This window comes from Capricornis sumatraensis, chromosome 19, assembly GCF_032405125.1.
Source record: "Capricornis sumatraensis isolate serow.1 chromosome 19, serow.2, whole genome shotgun sequence".
In the NCBI taxonomy this organism is placed as follows: domain Eukaryota; kingdom Metazoa; phylum Chordata; class Mammalia; order Artiodactyla; family Bovidae; genus Capricornis; species Capricornis sumatraensis.
In genome coordinates, this window is record NC_091087.1 from 76554578 (window position 1) to 76577903 (window position 23326).

At 58.8% G+C, this 23326-nt stretch overlaps 1 protein-coding gene across 2 annotated transcripts in view; it reads right to left on the minus strand.

The window, feature by feature from the left end:
- Positions 1–23302, minus strand: part of BRF1 (BRF1 general transcription factor IIIB subunit) — a 58371-nt gene extending 35069 nt beyond the window's left edge. Inside the window, exons 1-3 of one of the 2 annotated variants that reach the window (XM_068991524.1) lie at positions 23119–23302; positions 16319–16399; positions 2784–2957 (exon numbers count right to left, since the gene is read on the minus strand). In XM_068991524.1, coding sequence (XP_068847625.1) covers positions 2784–2957; positions 16319–16399; positions 23119–23302 — 439 coding nt within the window. The remainder of the gene's footprint in view (positions 1–2783; positions 2958–16318; positions 16400–23118) is intronic. The other variant, XM_068991525.1, reaches the window with a different exon arrangement.
- Between the last annotated feature and the right edge of the window lie 24 nt (positions 23303–23326).

Here is a 23326-nt window from a genome sequence, read left to right on the forward strand (position 1 = left end):
CCCAGTTGGCATCATCAGACGTGGGCAGGCAGGACACGCTGAGCGGCAGGTCTGAGTGCCAAGGCCCCGGGCGACGGGCACTGGGCTGTGCGCTTCTCTCAGCTCAGCCTGCAACTCCGCATGCCGAGCGCCTCCTGGCAAACGCTCACCAGCCACTGCGGCCCTACTGGGCCGTGCGCTTCTCTCAGCTCAGCCTGCAACTCCGCATGTCGAGCGCCTCCTGGCAAACGCTCACCAGCCACTGCGGCCCTACTGGGCCGTGCGCTTCTCTCAGCTCAGCCTGCAACTCCGCATGCCGAGCGCCTCCTGGCAAACGCTCACCAGCCACTGCGGCCCTGTCTGGACCACCCTCTCTCTGTGCGTCTGCCGAATCCACAGGACGTGAGCCCCGGCAGAGACCATGCGGTCTGGGAGGCAGTGAGGTGTCACGATGGGCTCACCACTGGGGGCAAACGACTGCCTTGGTGGAGGCCATCCACGCCGGGGAGCTGCGCGCGGGTGTGGACGGGGGTTTCACGTCTGTCCACTCTCCTCTCGGTTTTGCTGCTGCCCTAATAATCAAGTTACTTAAGATCTTTTAAATTCTTTGGTTGCCCTTGGGGAGGCGAGTGGTTGAGGGGTGGGGGGCCGGCAGAGGGAAGCAGGCAGTGGTGGGCTGGGGAGAACTGGGTCTTCACGGGACTGTCCTCCGAGACAGAGGATCGCGGGGAGCCTGGGGAGGGGCAGAGGCTCAGTGTGGAAGCACCTCACCCCAGGTCTGCAGATCGGAAGCCCCTTGAGCAAGACCTGGGGTCAGAAGCCTGGGGGAGAAGGTCTAAAGGCTGAGCAGGGGGGACGGGGTCAGCAGCCTTGGGACTGAGGGCACTGGGCTCACCTGCTCACACACAGGCCTGCTGGCCGCTCAGCTGGAGCCCAGTAAACACCAAGGACTACACACCTCCAGTGGATGTGTGTCACAAAAGCCGCGCGAGCGTCGGACACACAGCTGAGGGAGACAGTGGCCAGGTCACCTGGGTGGGGGCGCGGCGTCCACCCTCAGCCTGGACAGGAGGGTGAGTGGAAGCCTCCCAGGCACGTCTGACTCTTTGCGACCCCATGGACAATACCATAATATGGCATTCTCCAGGCCAGAACACTGGAGTGGGCAGCCTGTCCCTTCTCCAGGGGATCGTCCTGACCCAGGAATCGAACTGGGGTCTCCTGCATTGCAGGCGGATTCTTTACCAGCTAAGCTACCAGGGAAGCCCCTTAGAGCCTGGAAGTTTCTGCCAAACACGCCCACCCAAGGACAGACGGTCTAAAAGGCAGGTCAGAGAGAGGGAGTCGGGGGAGCGTGGAGGGCAGTCTGGGGCGAGGAGAAGAGAGGGAAGTCTTCGAATATGGTCTAGGGGCTTGGAATTCATCTGGAAAACAAGGCGGCTGTGCCAGGCAGGGCAGAGCGAGCCAGCAGCAGGGCGGGTGGGCTGCAGGGCAGGGAGCCGAGGCCTGTCCAGGTCGCCAGGACACCGGCTGGAGGACAGGGCCCAGAGGGCCAGCCACCAGGGAAGCTCAGGGAGCTGGCCACACCTGTGCCCTCTGGCCGCCCCCAAAACGGCCCTCCCAAGGGGACCGAGGGCAGGCAGACGGACTGAAGCGCTGTCCCCACACACTGCAGTCCACCGTGCTGAGGTTAGCAGCTCTTCCAGGCCAAGGGTAGGGCCAAAAACGCACATGCGCAAGGCTCTCAGCCCATTTACAGAGCTGCAGACCATCACCCCTCCCCAGCCTCGGTCAGCACCCCCGGCCCTGGCAGCCGCGCGCAGCTCTCAGCCTCTGGGGGGCCCGTCCGCACGGTTTGGGTTCAGGGCCCCCCACGGCGTGGGCTCTGGTGCGGGCCCCTCCGCCGGGCAGCGCTCCCAGGTGCCCGGGCCTCTGGTCCATCCACTGCGGGGCCCGCCAGGCTCCAATCCTGGGCCAGGGTGGTGGGCAGCGGTGGGCAGGGGGCGGGCGGCAGGGGTGCTCGCGCTCCCCCGCCCCCACGGCCCCGGGGACCAGGATCGCCGCTCCTCCCGCGGCGGCGCCGGCGGCGCCCCCACCGGGGAGGAGGGCGGGTGCGCGCCGGGGGCGGGGCGGGCGGCTGTGCCGGGGGCGGGGCGGGCGGCTGCGCCGGGGGCGGGGCGGGTGCGCTCCGGGGGCGGGGCGGGTGCGCTCCGGGCGGGGCGGGCGGCTGCGCCGCGGGGCGGGGCGGGCGGCTGCGCCGGGGGCGGGGCGGGCGGCTGCGCCGCGGGCCGCGGCCGGAGCTCCACTGCGCCACCTCGTGGGCCTCTGGGCGCAGCGCGTCATCCTTTCCAGCAACGGGGGTTCTTTCCTGCTGAAGCGATGCCGCCCCAGGATTCAGACACTTTAACGCGAGGCTCCGATACTGAGGGTCGGCCCCCTGCAGCCTCCAGGGCCCCTCGCGCATTCCCGGCTCAGGGCCGGGCCGCAGCCGGGCCACCTACGCGCGGGGAAGGCTGCGGCGACCACACGGAGGGAAACGGCGCGCGAGGAGGGGCAGAGAGGCCGGGGCTCCTGCACGGGATGCGGCAGCCCCGCCCCAGGAAGGGCCCGGGGACACACCGCTGCCCCAGCTCCCACCCGGAGAGCGGAGGCGGAGGCCCGGCTGCGAGACAAGCTCTCCCAGAGCGAAAGGGAAGCACGTGGACAACGGGGAAGAGGAGGCCAGAAAGAAGCCAGGTCAGCGGGGCGGCCCGCGAGCAGAGACAGGCGCGGCCGGCGCCGGGAGGCCGGGCAGCGAAGGATACGCGGGGTGCCCTCCGTGCGGCACACCAGGTAGAGGCAGGCCGCCACCACGTGCGCCGTCCGCCGGCCGCGGGTCAGGTGCTTGCTCACGGCCATCTTGAAGAAGTTGAACGCGGTGTCCAGGCAGTGCTGGTTCAGCTGCAGCTGGTTCCCCAGGTGGTGGATCTGGCGCCTCCCTAGGACACAACACAACACGTTACCGCGGGTCCTAACAGGCGAGCCGGCCGCTCACTAGCACTGTCGGCGTCACGTGACTGCCTCGGCGACTTAAGGCAGAGCGTCAAGGTTACCCGTTTGCTTTCACGCTCTGCAAAACGTTCCGTTTTCACAGGGCTTCCAGTAAAATGATATGTGTGGACACGGGGTGCGAGTTCCCTCCAGGGTGGAGTGGGAGCAGGTCAGCCGGAGGCAGAGCCCTTCCCAAGGCCCCGCGCTCACCGAGTCTGGGAAGGGCTGCGGGTAAGCCGGCCGCCTGGCGCTGAACACTGACACGGCCCCGAGTCCACTCGCTCCACCGCAAAGGCCCCCCCCCCGAGCCTGAGCGCCCAGGCCCTGCCGCCCGCGCCCACCCAGCCTTCCCCACGGGCCCCACACCAGCCTCCGCCCAGGCTGGTGCGCCCAGGCCGGCCAGGACCAAGTCTGCACGCACGCCTCTGCCTGGAGCACAGCCCTCCTGGGGGTCACGGGAGCAGGCTGCAGGGGCGCCGAGGGGGAGGCAGACGTGCCCCCTGCAACCGGCAAGCCTCACGGGAGCCAGGGGCTGGGGCGCGCGCAGCCCGCCCAGCATCCTCCGGCCCCAGGCCCACTCCTTCTCCTCCACTCAACACTGCGCCAGCGGCCTGCACCTCCCCCACAGAGCTAGGAGCTGATTCTGCTGCTCCTGTGGCCAAGGGCTGTGGGCTCAGACCGACCCCTGGCCAAAGGGGGGTGCCCAGGGAGCCAGCGCCAGGGGAACAGGTGGGCGGGCTGGCACCTAGCAGTCGGCATGTCCCGTGAGTGCCCTGGCCCCTGCGGCCCTACCCCCGCGACCTCCAACAGAGCCTGCCTGGAGCTGCGCAGCTCGGAGGCCTCTGGTCAGGCTGAACTGAGGCAGGATCACGGTCACGGTCCCAGAGCCGAGGCCAGGGCACAGCCAACATCCTGACCGTCTGCAGAGAGAGGAGGGCGGGTCGCTGCTCCCCATCACAGCGCGTGCGGCCAGGATGTCAGGTGGATAAGCACGGTCTGCCCCGCAGCCCAGTGCGCCCAGGGGCTCCGCCAACCCAGGGAGAGGAAGGTCCTTTCCGGAGGGCGCTCACAGAGCCCAGGACCCAGCTCAGCCCCACACACCACGGGCCAGGGTCCCCCAGCAGCTGGGTGGGGGGCTTGAAATTATCGCGGCAAGTTATCTTAGCACATCTTCATTGCTCTATAGTTCACACACTGTAAAGTTTACCCACTTAAGTTGTCCCATGGAGTGGTTAGTACAGTCACAAGAGTTGTTCGACCATTACCACTTTGGTACATTCCATCAGCCAAAAAAGAAGCCCTGTAGCCATGAGAGGTTAGTCCCAGCCCCCAGGTGAGTTTTTAACTCATGCACGTTGGGCACTGAACAAGGCACACGACGCAGGCGTGTGTGCAGTCTCTAACAGCACAAAGGTATCGGTAAACGCAGGCTTATGCAAAACAGACTCCCAATTAACCAGCCACAGCTTACTCTCCTAAGGATAATGAATGAACGCAAAAAGTCAGCTCACTAGCACACAGATTGTCTTCAAACTTTTGACACTTTGAGAAACTAAGGCCTGCCTCTCCCTTCAAGACGGCGCCTGACCAGCTTCCTCCCAGAACAATGGAGACAGCAGAGAGCGCAAACGTGGACACAGCGCGAGGGCCGGCCAGCACCCTGGGGAGGGCCTGACCCAGCGGCTTAAGAAGCGGAGCCGTATTGCTACAGGGCTTGGCCCAGAAGCCTCCTCTCGCCCGGCACCCAATCAGGGTGAACAAGCATGTCACACCCGTCCCACGTGGCAACACGCAAGAAACCACGCCCGTGATCAGATCCAAGGGCACCAAGAAGCCAATGGGTGCCCTGGGGGGGCTACAGGTGTAAAGAGGCCAGCTTAAGACCCACATTCGTATAAACATGGACCGACAACTGAGAATCACCCAACCTGTGTAGAAAACGCCACTGTGGAGAGAGAGGAAGAAGCGCCAGGCTCCACTGGCAGACTGCTAAGAGAAGCGAGCGCCCCGAGCTCCATTACAGTCTCACAGCACTGGAAAGGTGTCAACACACAGGACGTACGAATAGGCTGCAATCAAGAGACACAGTCCTTGAAAAATTAAAAATGTGATCACTGAGCATTTTGTAAAAACTCAGAAATAACCGAACCACAGAGTGGGCACAGGTGAAGATTTAGAAAGAGGGCTAGGAGCAGGAGGAAGGGCCGCCCCCAGAGGAGAAGGGCGGCTTCCAGGGGGCAGGCCCCAGAGGGAGGCACGCAGCTGGCCAGACAGGCAGACCTCCAGGCACGGAGGGTCAGCCAGGTGAAGAGGGCCTGTGATTAGGACAGGCGACACCACAGAAAGAGCTAACAGTCCCGCCAGGCGTGCAAACGAGCAGGGGAGCTGCGGGGGACGGGGCGGAGCCCCGCAGGGGCGCTCTCCCGCACAGGCCCCCCGCACGCTCGCCGTACACCCCGGGCAGGAAGCCGCTGGCCCCGCGACGGGGAAGGGGGCCTGGTCAAGGGGCAGCAGCCGCCACACGACCCTCGCTGTCCTCAACGGACCCTCAGAGACCCCAACCTCCTCCTCCTCCTGTCCGTCCGGTGAGGCTCCTCTGCTGCCTGCAGGGCCCGCCCACGGCCAGCCGGCCACAGCGTGTCCTCTGCCACTCCCGAGGACACTCGCTTTGCTGGTGAGAGAGCTGGCTGGTTTATTTGGAGACTGACAGCAGTATGGACCTAATACCCCAGATCCAGATCCTACCACCCAAGACTCGACGGAACCGCCGGGAAAGGGACAGCACTGCCTCGTGGAATTCCAGAGACTAGAGCCACGCAGACTTGCAAGTTGGGTTTAGAAGAGGCGGAGGAGCCAGAGACCAAACTGCAAGCATCTGCTAGATCACAGGAAAAGCAAGGGAATTCCAGAAAACATCTGCTTCTGCTTCACTGACTATGCTAAAGCCTTCGTGTGGATCGCAGCACACTGTGGAACATTCTTCACGAGATGGGAATACCAGACCACCTGACCTGTATGCAAGTCGAGAAGGAACAGTTAGAGCCAGACACTCAACAATGGGCTGGTTCAAAATTGAGAAAGGAGTATGACAAGGCTGTATGTTGTCACCCTGCTTATTTAGCTTAGATGCAGAGTACATCATGGGAAATGCCAGGCTGGATGACTCACAAACTGGATGTCGTGACCATCTCAGCCGAGTCTCACTGTTTAGATGGTCACTGACTCACAATCTTGACTCACAAGATTGCCAGGAGAAATATTAACAACCTCAGATATGCAGATGATACCACTCTAAGTGTAAAAAAGTGAAGCAGAACTAAAGAGCCTCTTCATGACAGCGAAAGAAGGAAGTGAAAAAGCTGCCTTAAAACTCAGCATTCGAAAAACTAAGGTCCTGGCCTCCAGTCCCATCACTTCATGGCAAAGAGAAGGCGAAAAAGTGCAACAGCGACAGGCTTTATTTTCTTGGGCTCCAAGATCACTGCGGGGGTGACTGTACCCGTGGACGCACAACACCTGCTCCTTGGAAGGGAAGCTGTGGCAAACCTGGGCAATGCATTAAAAGGCAGAGACATCACATCACTTTGCTGACAAAGGTCTGTACAGTCAAAGTCGCGGTTCTTCCAGTGGCCATGCACAGAAATAAGAGTCGGACCATAAAGAAGACTGAGCAACAAAGAAGTGATGCTTTCAAGCTGTGGTTCTAGAGGAGACCCTTGAGAGTCCCTTGGACTGCAAGGAGATCCAACCAGTCCATCCTAAAGGAAATCAGTCCTGAATACTCATTGGAAGGACTGAGGCTGAAGCTGAAGCTCCAATACTGTGGCCACTTGATGCAAAGAGCTGACTCACTGGAAAAGACCCTGATGCTGGGAAAGGCTGAGGGCAGGAGAAGAGGGCGGCAGAGGATAAGATGGGATGGTTAGACAGAATCACCAACTCGATGGACATGAGTTTGAGTAAACTCCCGGAGTTGGTGATGGACAGGGAGGCCTGGCGTGCTGCAGTCCATGGGGTCGCAAAGAGTCGGACGCGGCTGAGCGACTGAACTGAACAGACGTAAGGGAGCAAGAACAGAAGACTTTACCAGTCCACTGACACCGACAAACGGCCCCCCGAGAGTCAGGAAGGCGACAGAGGCCTGCGTGACACCGCGGAACAGTGAGACTCGGCTGAGATGGTCACGACATTCATGCAAAAAAAACAGAAGGCAACAGAGGCCTGTGCGACACCCCGGAACAGTGAGGCTCAGCTGATATGTTCCCGACATTCATCCAAAAAAACCAGGAGGCGACAGAGGCCTGCGTGATACCGCAGGACAGTGAGACCCAACTGATATGGTCCCAACATTCATCCAAAAAAAACACCAGAATACACATTCTTTTCAAGCACACAAGGAACATTCTCTCGGACTAACCACATACTGGGGCACGAAACTAACCTCAACAAACGTAAGACACAGAAGTCCTCTCAAGCATCTCCTCTGAGCACAATGGCATGAAACCAGGAATCACCACGAGAAAAGCAATGAGGAAGCACCCCCACGTGGAGACCAGCCAGCACGCTCCAAGCGCCTTGAGGCGAGGGGCAGCTGAGCGCCACAAGCGTGCAGGCCTGCCTGCTGCGTCGCCACCGAGCCACGCCTGCCTCCTGGTGGCTTCATGGCCAGCAGCCTGCCAAGCTCCTCTGCCCACGGGACTTCCTGGGTGAGAACACTGCAGTGGGTCGCCATTTCGTTCTCCAGGGATCTTCCTGATCCAGGGATCGGACACAAAGTCTATGGGAAGCACGAAAGCAACTTAATTCTAAGAGGCAAGTTCCTCAGGACGGAGGCCTCCATGCAAAAACGAGGGATCCCGAGTAAACAATTGGGACAGAGGCCTCCATGCAAAAACAAGAGAGATCCCGAGTAAACAACCTAACTCACGACCTAAGACAGAAGAGAAACCAGTAAAACCTGAAGGAAGCAGAAAGGAAATAAACTAGACGTTTTTTGAAAATAGAAAAAAAAAAATCAATAAAACCAGGAGACGATTCTTGGTTTGAAAGAGTAAACAAAATTGGCAAACCATTAGCTAGGCTCACCAAGAAGAAAAGAGAAGCTGAATAAATGAAATAAGAAATGAAATAGGACTCTCACAGAAGTCCAGGACCGAGGAGAGCGCCCAGGACCGAGGAGGGCGTCGTGCCCAAGCGGATGCCAGCAGGCCCGACTGCGGAGGAGAGGGGAGCCAGAAACACGCAGCCCACCAAAGCTGAACCAACAAGAAACAGGTGATGCGAACAGACTCGATCAAGGGAAGTGGAACAGAATCTGCAAAGCAAACAAACCAACCAACCCTCCCTACAAACAGAAGTGCAGGACCGGACGGCTGCACAGGTGAGAACTCTACCAAACATACAAAAAAGAACTGACTACGCTGACGTGTCGCATCTCACCCGAAAGCCTGAAGAGCAGGGAACACTCCCACAGACATTCTATGAGGCCGGCATCACCCTAACACCAAAATCAGGCACAGACACCACGAGAAAGGAAATCGCAGGCTGGTGCCTTTGAATATAGATACGGAAATTCTCAACAAAATATTAGCAAACCAAATTCAGCAACACAGACGCAAGATTGCACAGCACAACCAAGCAGGGTTCGTCCCAGTTCCACAAGGATGGCTCAATGCTTGCAAATCCATCGATGTGATAAACCACACCAAGAAAAGCCAAGACCCACATGATCATCTCAGGAGACGCAGAAGAAGCATTTGACAGAGTTCAATATTCATTCATGACAAAAAATTGTTACCAAAGGGGGAATGGCGGGAACACATCTCAACATGGTAAAGGCCATTTATGGAAACCCACAGCCTATATAACACCCAACGGTGAGAAGCTGAGAGCCTTCCTACTAGACTCTCGCAGAAGACAAGGACACCCACTCCCACCACGCCTATTCACCACAGTATTGAAGTTTTAGCCACAGCAATCAGACAAGAAAGAGAAGGAAAAGGCATTCAAACCGGAAGGTAAAGGGTAAGACTGTCACTATTTGCAGATGACATGACTCCGTACATGTTAACAAAAAGCCCTAAGGACTCTAGATCTGAATGGATTTAGCAAAGTAGCAGGATACGACGTTAACATTCAAACATCAGCTGCATTTCTTTACACTAACAATGAGATATCAGAAAGGGAATGTAAAAAAAACCAATACCTTTTAAAACAGCACCAAATATATATACCTAGGAAAAAACCTGGCCAAGGAGGTGACTTATTTGTTCAGAATTATAAAGCATTAATAAAGTAAATTAAAGGCGATTCAAAGAAACGGGAAGATACCTTATGCTTCTGGATTGGAAGAATATTGTTAAAATGGCAACATCCAAAGCAATCCGCAGACTCAGTTCAATCCCTATGAAAATATCCGTGACATTTTTCACAGAACTAGAACAAATAATACGAAATCTTACAAGGAACCATGAAGACCGAGAATTGCGAATCCTGAGGCGGGGTGTGGAGCGGGACAGTGCGGGAGGCCTAACTCCCTCACCAGACTTCCGGCGGCATGACAGAGCTGCAGTGACCAGAGCGGTGTGGCACCGCTGCAGAGACAGGCGCCAGACCAGTGGGGCAGAGCGGAGGCCCGGAAAGAGGCCCCCACGCTCAGGGGCCATTGCTCTTCAGCTACGGGGGCAAGAGCACAAAATGGGAAAAAGACAGTCCCTTCTGCAAGTGGTGCCGGGAAAGTCGGACAGTCACATGTCAGTCAATGACCTCAGCACACATCCTCACATCATGCAAAAAAAAACACCTTACCTATGTTCTCAGGTCAGTCTCCCAAGGCAATAGAGACAAAAATACACAAACGGGACCTAATCAAATTCAAAAGCTTTTGCACAGCAAAGGAAACCATTAAAAAAAAAAAAGGCAACCTACAGAATGGGAGGATACACTGACCCCACTGCTGTACAGCGGAGGTCGGCGCGACACTGCGGGCCAGCTACGCTTCAGCCAAGAGACACTGCGGGCCAGCTACGCTTCAGCCAAGAGATAATGGAACTGGAAAACGCAAGCCTCAACCTCTGCTTCATACCAGATATAAAAACCTGATTTGAGGCAGGTCACAAACTTAAATGCAAAATATACAACAATAAAGCTCCTAAGCGGAAACACAGAAGGGTATCTTCAGACCTTAGGATGGACAAGAATTAACATCTGTTTAAGCTTTATCATTTGTTATCTGGCCGCATCCAATCTTAGTTGCAGCACATGGGACCTTAGTTCTGTGATGAAGGATCGAACCCAGGTCCCCTGCATTGGGAGTCCCGAGGGAAGTCCCAAGAATTAAGATCTTAGGCCACGAAACCCCCTAAATATGAAAACGGATACATAGGGACTCTTAAAATTAAGAAATTTCTTTTCATCAGGACTTTAAGAAAGTGAAAAGCCATCTACTGGGGGAAAGACTCAAAATACGACATGCATCAGAAGACCTGAACCCAAACTTATAAGGAAGCTTACAGATCAATAAGAAAACGGAAACTCGGCTAAAAAAAACCAACTTGTACAAAAGACGCAACAGGCAGCTCAGAGAGGACCAAGCAAAAGCAGCTAATCTCACTGCTCACCAGGGAGAGCAGAGCAAGGCCCCTGAGCGCTGCACGCCCCCCAGGAAGGCCAGCAAGCGCAGGGGCCGACACGTCCACTGCAGACTGACGTGCACGCCATATGCCCCAGGGCCCCACCTGCGGCACTGTCCTGAGAGGCGAGTCCGCCAGAGGATGCACGGCAGCCACAAGGACTGCCAAGTGTCCGCGGCAGGAAGAGGACGCGGCACGTTCACAAATGAAGCTCTGTGAGCAAACAGACCGCTGACACGCACGCGAAGGGCGCTGCTCGTGGGCTCCAGCCCTCTGCGGCAGGAAAGCCGGGAAACTAACCGGCAGGAGGGAGCTTTCCGGGCACAGGACACACGCTGGACCATGCTGTGTGCTCAGACCTTAAGTCACCCACACTAACCCAGGAGTTCACCTAAGGGTGGTACAGTTACATGCTTTACATAACGTTATGCCAAGGAAAATAGACAACCAGAAAGAATACAGTAAAACTTCCCCTGAGAAACATCTCCCACGTGAAAGGGTTCATCAGGTCAGTAACAAAAGCACCAGCCTTGAGGCATCTGAGAATTCCAAGGAGAGAGAAAAATCCCAACGGTCCAAGTCAGGAAACAGTGAGACGGTGACTCAGACGGGACCGCATCCCCGCACTGGCCGCCCAGCACACCCTGGCCCACCCTCCGCGGGCACCCACCCCAGCCCTGCCAGGCTCCTGGAGGGAAGATGGGGGTACCTCAACCGGGGCTCAGCACGTTTCCAGCGAAACCAGAGGCGAGCCCACAAGAGGGGCCTGGGGCGCCGGTCTCCGGGGTGGGGGCAGGAGGCGTGGACCCCGATTGAGCGGGCCCAGGAGAGGGGCCTGGGGTGCCGGCCTCCGGGGCGGGGGCAGGAGGCGTGGACCCCGAGTGAGCGGGCCCAGGAGAGGGGCCTGGGGTGCCGACCTCCGGGGAGGGGGCAGGAAGCATGGACCCCGAGTGAGCAGGCCCACGACGCAGACGTCTGTTTCTCCTACAGTTCTCTCTTCCTAAGAAAGGCACCCAAAACCGAACATAAATAGTAACGACGGAAGGTGAATCCATAGATTCCAACCCAACCCACAGGCTGGGGGCAGGTGGCAGGGAGCGAGTGCCGGACACCCCCATGGCAGGACAGAGCAGCTGCGGCGGAGAAGGGGGCAACCAACCACGATGAGGACCGTGCGGGAAACCCCCAGAGCCTGGGCCCGGGGGAGGTGCCAACAGACCGAGAAAGAGGTGCACGAGTAAGTCAGCAAACGGCCGTAAACACTGTTTACGAAGATGAACTCACGGCACGAAACGAGAGCAAAGCTAACCGAGAGCAGGAGCTTCCTGCGGTGCGAGCGGCGCGCTCCACCCTGAGCGGCGCGCAGGCCTTCAGTCACGCGCGGCCCGGACGCACCAGAAGCAGGCCAGTCATGCTTCTTAGAGAATGTCCGGGAGACAGAATCTGCCCGTGCCTCTCCTGCAGAAGCGACAGAAGATGCCAGCAAGGACACACAGTCAGCAGGGACTCACCCGGACGGAGGGGAAAGCACAGGAAACCTCCACGGACAGGCAAGGCCGGCACACGGCAGGCGCGCTGAGGGGCAGGACAGCGCGGGGCTGCCGGGAAGAAGCCGGTCTGGACAAGAGCAGCAGAGTCGGGGCTGGAGCTCACGGCCACCCTCGGCCCCCACAGCCCCGTCCAGCAGGGACAGGATGCTGACGCCAGAAGGGGACAGCTGCCCGGCCGGGCGGAGGCAGAGCCCGCCCCTCCCCGGGTGCCGGGCATTGACCTGGGCAGGAGCCCTGGGGAAGGGGCAAGGGCGACCACCGAGCAGGCTCGCCCAGCCTCAGACTGCGCTGACCCCGTTCCCAGCAGCCCGCAAGCTCCGCTTGACTTCTTAAACGAAGCTGTGTTTAAAATCAGATGGGGTATTTCTCTCTGTACCGCTGATTTACCATTTTACTTCCATGAATATGTTTGCACGAACGCTACTCTTTACAACTGATTTGGGTCCGATGGACAACCCGCTTTGGGCTTTTGGAAATAGATCCCTTCTCCACTGGGAATAAAGTTCCTCACATGCAGACGGTCTTAAAGGTGGGTGCAGGGAAGAAAGGTTATAGGACAGTACCACCTAGAAGACAGCCGGCGGGGCTGGGAGTGAGGCCCGAGCACTGCCCAAGCAGCGGAGGCGTGGGCCACCCGCAGGAAGAACTCTGCTCTGGAAACACTAGGGAGCCCCTAAGACACAGGACTGCAGGCTTCCAACTTCGTGCGTGCTAACTCAGTCCAACACTGTGTGCCCCACGGGCTGTAGCCCGCCAGGCTCCTCTGTCCATGCACTCCTCCAGGCATGGAGTGGGTTGCCATGCCCTCCGCCAGGGGATCTTCCCAACCCAGAGCTCGAACCCCGGTGTCGTGTCTCCTGAATCGGCAGGTGGGTGCCTTACTGCTAGCACCACCTGGGAAGTCCTCCAACACCATGGTCCGGGTTCGATCCCTGGTCAGAGGACTAAGACCCTTCAGGCCACGCGATGTGGCCTAAATAAATACATAAATCTGTGTGCCCTAAATTTGTATACACACAGTCTATACAGGCAAAACAAAGGCCACCAAAACTACGGCAGAAAGGGAGAGATCCACAGCCGTCACGGAGGCTGTGACACGCTCCTGCAGCGACAGGCGACAAGCAGAGCCAGGATCAGCAGGCTCTGGCAGGAAGAACGACCCCAGTGATGTGCACACACGCACCCCCTGTAGACGCAAGTTCTTTTCACGCGTCCAAACCGATTGTAACCGACCAGACAAATGTTGGACCATGAAGTCAAATCATTCAGAAGACTGAAATCCTGCAGAATATTGTCTCTAAACACAGAAGAATCAAGCTGGGAAAAGCTCACCAGAAACCCTAACACATTCTGGCACGGGTCGTAATCAGAAGCCCACTGCCCGCCCTCTCGGTAATCAGCAACACAGCCGTCAAGCCCCGCTGGACTGGGGAGCGGCTGGCCGAGGGCGTGCTGGCCGCACCATCTGCAGCAGCAGTGGGCAGCCAGGCAGGTCCTCGAGAGCCATGGAAAGGAGGCCAGGCTGCAAGGAAGGGTGCTCCGTATCACCCAGCGTGCAGGTGAGGGCTGCGCAGCCTGGCAAAACATCCCGTTGGGAGGCACTCGGGTGCCAGCAAGTCCCTGAGAGGGTGCTCACAGAGGCCTGAGGCGCCCCAGCAGGGGTGCCCTGCCTGAGCGACCACAGCCAACGTCGTGCCTAGCTGTGAGCGCTTGGTGCGTCCTCTCAAATCAGGAACGAGACTCCTGGACGTGGTGTGGTGCTGGAGGGTCTAGACAGCACTGTCAGGGAAGGGATTTAAATGGTGCCTAGATCAGACAGTGAAGCAAGGCTGTATCTATTTCAGATGTCATGATCTCATATATAGAAGATTCTCATAAATCCATTGAAAACTGTTAAGTGGGATTTTCAAGGGTTCCAGGTTGCAAGATCAATACACAAATATCTATCATATTTCTATACACTGGCAACAAACAATCAGAAAATGAAAGAAAGAAAGCAATTCCATTTATAATAGCATCAAAAGGATGAAATATTTAAAAAAAATTTGCAAAGACGAAAAACTTATACTTTGAAAACCACAACAATTGTTTGAACAAGTTAAGGAAGACCTAAATCAATGGAAAGGCACTCTGCACCAGGGGTGAGGAGACTCCGCCTTGTTAACAGAGCACCATTCCCCAGACTCATCCTCAGAGCCCGCTGCTCCCCGTCCGCGGACTCATCCTCAGAGCCCGCTGCTCCCCGTCCCCAGACTCATCCTCAGAGCCCGCTGCTCCCCGTCCCCAGACTCATCCTCAGAGCCCGCTGCTCCCCGTCCCCGGACTCATCCTCAGAGCCCGCTGCCCCCCGTCCCCGGACTCATCCTCAGAGCCCGCTGCCCCCCGTCCCCGGACTCATCCTCAGAGGCCATTGCCCCCCGTCCCCGGACTCATCCTCAGAGCCCGCTGCCCCCCGTCCCTGGACTCATCCTCAGAGCCCGCTGCCCCCCGTCCCCAGACTCATCCTCAGAGCCCGCTGCCCCCCGTCCCCAGACTCATCCTCAGAGCCCGCTGCCCCCCGTCCCCAGACTCATCCTCAGAGCCCGCTGCCCCCCGTCCCCGGACTCATCGACAGAGCCCGCTGCTCCCCGTCCCCGGACTCATCCTCAGAGCCCGCTGCCCCCCGTCCCCAGACTCATCCTCAGAGCCCGCTGCTCCCCGTCCCCAGACTCATCAACAGAGCCCGCTGCCCCCCGTCCCCAGACTCATCCTCAGGGGTCACTGCTCCCCGTCCCCAGACTCATCCTCAGAGCCCGCTGCCCCCCGTCCCCGGACTCATCCTCAGAGCCCGCTGCCCCCCGTCCCCGGACTCATCCTCAGAGCCCGCTGCTCCCCGTCCCCGGACTCATCCTCAGGGGCCACTGCTCCCCGTCCCCGGACTCATCCTCAGGGGCCACTGCTCCCCGTCCCCGGACTCATCCTCAGAGCCCGCTGCCCCCCGTCCCCGGACTCATCCTCAGAGCCCGCTGCTCCCCGTCCCCGGACTCATCGACAGAGGCCACTGGTCTCTGTCCAGTTCTCAGCGAGCTCTGTGCAGAAACTGACAAACTCAACCTAAAACTCGTCTGTAAATTCAAGGGACTCAGAACAGGCAACAAAACAGTGTTAAAAATGAAGAACAAATCGGGAGGAGTCAGACTTCCTGATTTCAAAACGTGCTACTAAGATGCAACAAGCAAACCAGTGTGATGCCAGCGAGAGGGCAGATGCGAGCCTGGAGGCGGAGGCGAGAGCCCAGAGGGCGCCACGAATGAGTGGCCTCCTCAGCAGTGGCGCTGGGAAAATGGGTGCCCACACGCAAAAGAGTGCAGGTGGGCCCTTACCTGAACACCAGACGCAAACACTAACTCAAGGTGACCAAAACCTCAGCCTTAGAACTAAAATCGCAGAACTTGGACGGAAGCACCAGCTTCATAAACCTCTGCTGTGTGGACCGAATCAGGCAATGTCTGTTACTGACACAAACGCGTGGGCGACACGGAGCAAACGGGCTGCACAGCCTCAAGGTTAGGCCCTTCGCTTCACACTCCGTCGACCCACAGAACGGGCACACGTTGTTGCAAATCATAGAGCCGATGAAAAACTCGTGTGCGAAGCACATAAAGGACTTTTACCACTTAACAAGAAGACGGAACGGCCCAATTAAAAACAGGCCAAGCTCAGAACAGACACTTCTCCCATCTGTTGCGGGCTGGCACTGTCACAAAACACCGCGAAAGTGGTCACACTGCAGGTCAAAGTGCTGTCCCCAAGTCACTTCTGTGATCACCGAGACTGCCCGGCTTCAGAAGGCGCGGGCCCACTGGGTGCTGAGGGCGAACGGAGCAGCCCCACCGTGGCTGCAGCAAGCCCAGGGTGCCCCGCAGGGGCCTGACGGCTGGGGTGGGGCCTGCTCCCACAGCCCCTCCCGGCAGGCGGCAGGCGCACTGGTCGCTGCAGCCTGCCACGCTCCGGCTTCGCCCCGCAGCCCGTCCCGCCCGGGAGCCCATCCCGCCCCCGCAGCCCCCGCAGTCCCCCCAGCCCGTCCTGCCAGGGAGCCCGCCCACCCCCACAGCCCCCGCAGCCCCCGCCGCCCCCGCAGGGAAATACCGTTCTGCAGCGTCTGTGCTCGCGACTCCTTTCCCAGGCTCACGTGGAAGCCGCCGCCCAGGGTTGGGGCTTTGCCAGCACCTAGAAACACAGTTCAGACAGGTGAGCCAAAGCCCGGCAGAGGTCCACGGCAACAGCGTTTCTCGTCACCACTGGTGTTTCCGGATCAAGAACTCAGAAGGGTCAGCACGCAGACCAGGAGTCCGCAGTGAGTGACCCCCAGCCCACCACCTCCTCTGCCCTGCCCTGGAGCCCAGAGGAGATCATCACACAGCGCCCTCCCCAGGCTGCAGCGCAGGCCCAGCCCCTCCCTCAGCCCCGCAGCCCGGGGCCGCCCCCTCCCATGGCTACCACGGCCATCTGGCGGGGAGGGGGCTGCGGGCTCCTGGAGGGGGCGCCTTGTCCGTGGGGCCAGCAGTCTGCAGGAGGCACCCGCGCATGCCCGCCCGCCCACCTGCAGCAGCGATCTAAGGACCCTGCTCCCAGAGCGTGGCCGCGGCTGCACTCACAAGCACTCTGCCTTGAATCTCCCGCCAACTCCAAGCCACCCCAGGAAGTCTCAGATACTCTGCTCTGCAGGGCTTCAGGGCTGGACTTCTGCCCTGATAGCCTCCTCCGGAGACAGCCAGGTGGACAGCCGATGGGTCACCAGACTTCACAAGCCCCAGCCCTGAAGCGCAATCCTCAAAGGAGCCCCAGGCCAAAGGGAGGCCCCGGGCGGCAGAGCACAGCAGTGGGGTGGGAGGAGCCGCCCGACCGGAGCCCGCGCGCCTGGCAGAGAGCACAGCCGCCGCACTAGGCGCCCCTCCAGTCAGGGCGCGGGGCCGCACACCGTAGCCACAGGGCCTGCGGGAGGGCCACGCGGAGGCGCACGCGGCAGGAGGCAGAGCAGCCGGATCTCAGATGTGAGAGGAGGCCCCCAGGAAAGCCCACGGCCCAAGTCCCGGGGCCGGCAGGCTCCTCTGGGTCATCCACGGGCGGCCACAAACACAGACGGCAGGAGAGCAAGCTGGCCTTCTTATCTGTGACTGTTCCGTGTGTGATCGTTTAGACACAGGAGCCGCTGCAGACGCCACCTGCCCAGGACCCACAATGAGACCTGCCTGCGGTGTCCCAGTGCTACCCAACTTTTATTTCAGAAGAAGGGAAACGACAGCACCGTATTGTTTTAACTGAAATGAGTCTGTGTCTTAAATAAACTATTACAAGAAGTCTGCATTAGAGAACAGACAGGGAAGCAGTCTAAACCCACTGAAGCCCCGCCCGGGTTCCAGGAGCACGGACTCTGGGGGCCTCCCTCCCAGCCACGTCCCCTGGCCTGCCTGTCTGGACAGACCCGGCGACCAGCACGGATCGCACAGAGATGCCACCAAATTGGCGTGGAAGTGGTTTGGGTGAGTGTTCCATGCCTGGCAGGGCCTGCCGGCCACCCTTCCGCGCCCCACTCACCCCGCCCCTCCCCTCCCCACCTCCGGCTCTCCCCGACCCCCTCTCCAGCAGGCTGTCGTCCCCTGCCCCGACGTCTCTCCAATGCCCCAGCACCCGTCCTGGGGCTGCCCAGCCGCATCTGCTCCGGAAGCTGGCTCCTGACTCGCTCTCCCCAGGCACACTCGCACACACTTGCACACACACCACTGGTGCTCTCCAAGGTGCCTGCGGATAGCCTCTGTCCCCCACGTGCTGAGGAGACACCGGGACTGAGATCTGGAAAGGAAGGGGCCTCCCTGGGCCCGGCCAGCAGGGGAGATGAGGAGTCGGGGGCAAAACCGGCTTGCCAAGTGGATGCAGGTTCTTCCATCCGACAGACCCCAGCCCCTGGGAACGTGGTTACATGCAGAGCAGCGGTGGAAGGGATGGAAAGTGCTTATTCAGCAAATCTCAGACCACTCACACCACGGGCTGGGCTCCCCTGAAGTGCGGAGGGACGTTTGAGCTCCACCTCTGGCCAAAACCTCCAGCGCATGCTATCCTAGCCCTTCAGAGGCCCTTCACACTGTTCCCTCCACTAAAAGCATCTGATATTTTCTATAACAAGATCCCGTAACAGACAAGATACAACCAGCTGAAACTATCAAGCAGAAGGCGCAGTTTCCATCACCCCTGGTGGGCCAAGAGCGCCCCCGTGTGGACAGCATGCGTTCGGCCAGTAACTGCACCCAGGGCACCCGGCCCCTGGGGTTGGGGTCTGCAAAGGCAAGAAGGTCCAAGACCCGACCGACCCTTGCGACTCCGCAGGGGCAGAGGGGAGACTGGGGGCCCTGCTCAGCCAGTCTGAGCGTGGAGGACGAGCAGAAACAACAACATCCCAAGAACAGACAGAGAAAAGCAGCACACTGCACCGTCCTGCAGTTCACTCCCAGGCCCGTCCAACACGGATAGGCCAAGCCCCTCCTAGGCCTGTACTCACTATTCAAAGTGAGGAGTCCCTGTCATCTCTGTGAAACTCATTTTAAGGGGGGACGACCGCACGAGGTCCAGTGGGCAATTCCAGGACAGAGGGGAAGTCCAGTGGCCCCTCAGCCTGAGGTCAGATGTGGGGATGAGGCTTCTAAAGCACCCGAAAGGTCCTGGGAAGTCCACACTGAGCCCACACATGGGCTTGTTGATGGACACAGACCTCGGATGCTGGTGAAGAAACAGCTAACCCGGGCAGCTGCCTAAATTTCAACCAAAGAGCTTATCGCAGCTGCAGTTCTGATTGTGGAAACCACCCAGCACGGAGCACGCGAGGTGACCTAGGCAGCTCGAGGCATTTCAGGACCAAGGTCCTCTCACCCAGGTGCCTCCAGGACAGAGCTCAGCCACTTCCTGGGAGCAGGTCCCTTCCACCCGGACCTCAGGGGGCCCACAGGATAGAAACAGGGAAGCAGAACCTTCAAAGCTCCAGGACCAGAGCTTGACTGGGACACGGGGCAGCTGTGCCTGAGAGAGCACCCCAGGGGCCGCGCGCCAGGGCCTCCTCTCGGCGTCACATGGCCAGCACCTCACTCCTGGCCAGTGCGAGGACGCCGGCACCTGCAGGCGCCGCGGCCTCGGGGACAAGCCTGCAGCAGCCGAGAGCCGTGACTATGGAGCCCCTGGGAGGCGCGCCCCAGAGGAGGGAGGGCAGGGCCGGGGGGGGCTGGAGGCCGTGCTGCGAGGTGCCGGCGGCTGCGTCCAGGCCGTGGCCTCCGGCAGCAGCAGCCCGGCTCCCAGGGGCCCCGCAGGGGCGCTGGACACCGTCAGTCAGAGAGCCCGGGGGAGAGTCCTGCTGTCCTTGAGACCTTCAGCACCGACTGCGGCACAGGATGCTGACGGGCCCATGCCGGAAGCCCTCCACTGCCCCGAGCCCCTCGGCACACAGGCCCCCTCCCCAGGACTCAGAGACCCGGCTGCCCAGCTCCAGCCAGCGCCTCGGCATCCTGCACTCCTGACATCCATCCCTCTCTGAGCCATGCCCACCCCTCCCCAGCTGCACCTGAAAGACAGCCCCGATGTCCCCAGGAGCGCCCTCGGGGCCACCACTGGGGAGGCCACACACACACAGACACACACACACACACACCACTGCTCCTCAAATGGCTCCCCCCGTGTGTGGTGCAGAAAACAAGAGGAAAAGGCAACAAAACCCAAAACTGCTTCTTTGAAAAGATCAATAAAATTGACAAACTTCCAGCAAGAGAAACAGTGAAAAAGAGAGAAGACACAAAACACCAACCTCTGAAAGGAAAAGGAGGTGCCACTACAGACCCCGCCGGCACCCAGGGAAGGGGAACAGGGCCAGCAGCACTGTGCACACAGGCAGCAGCTGAGGCCAGACGACCGGGCCCCGGGGCCCACACACTCACCCTGGACGAAAGAGGTGGTCCAAAAATAAGCAAGGCCAGTGGCTGTCAAAGAAATTCAACCTGTAACTAAACACTTCTGACAAAGAAGCCTCCAGGCGCAGAGGACCCACCAAACGGCCAGCTGAGAAGGGAGACTGATCCTGCACACTCACCTCCAGAAAACAGAAGGGAAGGGGACGCTTTCCAACTCGCTCCCCGAGGCACCAGACAAAGACGCTACAAGAAAACCGCACAGTGACTTTTCACATGAACCTAAACACAAACATCCCCAACAACATATTGCGAAGTCTCACGCAGCAACACCTACAAAGCACACTGGCCCGCAGTCAGGTGGGTCTACCCAGGAAGGCACGGCACGTTCAGTGCTCAAAACCAGCCACCCTGGGACACCCGAGGAGGAGAACTCAGCTCACCACCCGGGGACCTCACTAGTGGCCCAGTGGACAAGGCTCTCAGTGGAGGGGACCCAGGTTCAACGTCCGGCCAGGAAACTAGATCTCGCTACAACCAAAGACCCTGCGTGCCGCAGTCAAGACTGAAGACCCTGTGCGCCACAGCTGGGACCTGGTGCAGCCAGACAGATGAATAAAGAAAAAAACCATCAAAAAAAAACAACACGTCACCACCCACCTATGATAAAAACTTAACAGCAAGCAAGGATCAGAAAGAGAGCGTGCTCGATGTTGCTGATAGAGAACAGGTGTCACAGACCCGCAGCCAACATCACGCTGAGAGGGAGGAGAGTCAATGCTCCCCACCAAGACTGGGGAGAGGCGAGCATGTCTGCTCAAGAGCAAGGAGAAGAGCCATGTCTGTTCACAAACAACAGGATTACCTGCATCAAGAATCCCGAGGAACCTATTTTTGTAAAAAGCCCTGGAACTAGTAAGTTCAGCGAGGGCGCAGGACGATGAGAGAGTCAACCGTATTTCTATCTTCTAGCACCGAACGGCTGAAAGCTGAGTTTCTGAAAAATACTATTTACAAAAGTTCTGTTTGGATTTTAGGTCAACGTCTAAAACGTGCAAGAGCTATATGCTGAAAACTATGGCACGCGACGGAAGAGCAAAGAGAACCGCGTGAATGGGGAGACCCACCTGCGCTCAGGGGTCGGAAGCCGTGAGAGCGAGCGCCACTCAGTCGTGTCCCGCTCTCTGCGACCCCATGGACTGTACAGTCCACGGAGTTCTCCAGGCCAGAATACTGGAGTGGGTAGCCTTTCCCTTCTCCAGGGGATCTTCCCAACCCATGGACTGAATCCCGCATTGCAGGCAGATTCGTTACCAGCTGAGCCACAAGGGAAGCCCCAAAATGTCAAAGCTCTCCAAATTTATCCAGAGATTTAATACAATTCCAATCGAAATCCCAGCAGGATTTTTTTTTTAATATACACAAACTTATTCTAAAATCGAATGAATGAAAAGGGAAAGGAAGTACATACTGTGAGTAAAGCAATTCTGAAAAGGAAAACCAAAGCTGGAGGAATCTCCATGTCTGATTGCAAGACTTACTATAAACGTTGCAGGAGGGAACGTGCGTAGACAGACTAGCTCAACAGTGGAATGGGACAGAGAGCCCAGAAACAGACCCACACAGACACAGCCCAGTGACGCCCTCCAAGGGAGCAAAGGCAATTCGAGAAAGGACAGTCTTTCAACAAATGGTGCTGAGGGAGTTCCCTGGTGGCCTAGTGGTTAGGATTCTGGGCTTTCACTGCCAAGGCCCAGGTCCAGTGCCTGGCCAGGTGGCGTGTGGCCAAAAAGAAAAACAACCAGACAGCCACAGCAAAAAACAAGCTTCAGCCTACACCCCACACCTTATATGAAGCTTAAACTCAAGATGGTCATAAGGCTGAATATAAAGCATTAGAAAATGAAACTTAGAAGAACAGTGTGTCTCGGGCTCAGGAAATTTCTTAGAATGACAGAAAAGGTACAATCTGGAGGAGAAGGGGACGACAGAGGATGAGATGGTTGGATGGCATCACCGACTCAATAGACATGAGTTTGAGCAAATTCCGGGAGATAGTGAGGGACAGCGAAGCCTGGAATGCTGCAGTCCGTGGGGTCCCAAAGAGCAGACCACGGCTTCGCAGCTAAACAACAATAAAGGAAAAAAATAAAAAAGGGGACCACATCTAATTTAAGCTTTTAATCAAAATTTTAAACTTCTGCAAATAACCTGTCTAGCAAAGGACTTGTAACTACAATATTTAAAGAGTGCTCAAAACTCAACCTGTATAAAAACAGTAAGAAAACAACCTGCATAAAACTACCCACAAAACTACCGGAACAGACCTTTCAGCAAGGGAGGTTAACAGCTGTTTCACAGCACTGTGCCCGAGGGGAGAGCACTAGCGTGGAGAGGAGGCGCCACAAACACGCTGGGGACGCACGGAAAATGCATATAAAGGTTCAGACAACCCCAAGCCCCGGCTAAGAAGCTTACGAGAATGCAAAACGGTGTTGCCACATTGGAAAGTCAGTTTGGTGGCTTGTTACCCCGTTCAACACACAGCTACCATCCGGTCCTGGGTGACCGGCGTCCGTGGCAGGAGCCACCCGCCAAGTTCCCGCAGCTCTCTGCGGATCGCCTCGGACTCGCCGTGGAAGGGCCCCGCTGCGCGCAGCGCCCCGGGCGAGTCTCCAGGGTCCCGGGCTGACGGACGGAAGCGGGTCCACAAGGGTGGCTCCGGGCCCCGGAGAACCAGCCGCGGGCGCCGGGGAGCTCCGTCCTCAGGGCGCGGCGACTGAGTCCCGAGGCGCGGAGATCCCTGCCCCGGAGCCGCGGGGCTGAGCCGACCACCGCGGGCTGCGGGAGGCTGACGTCCTCGACCCCCGACAACCGGCCCCGAGGGGCCAGGCGACTGCGGGCGGACCACGACTGGAGCCCGGGCCGTGCTGTTATCGAGCGCTCCCGCCCGCCCCCGGGCCCCCGGCCCCCGGGATCCCCGGGACCCCCACCGGGACGCACCGTCCAGGGACACGAACTGGCCCACGGCCGACGAGCCGCCGCCGCTGTTCTCCACGAACTGCACCTCGGACACGATGATGTTGTCCTCGAGCACCGAGCCGCAGCCGGTGCACACGGCATCGCCGCGCGCCGCGTCCAGCTCGATGTCGGTGCCGCCGCACCCGCGGCACACGCGGCCCGTCATGCCGGCGGCTCCGGGGGCCCGGCC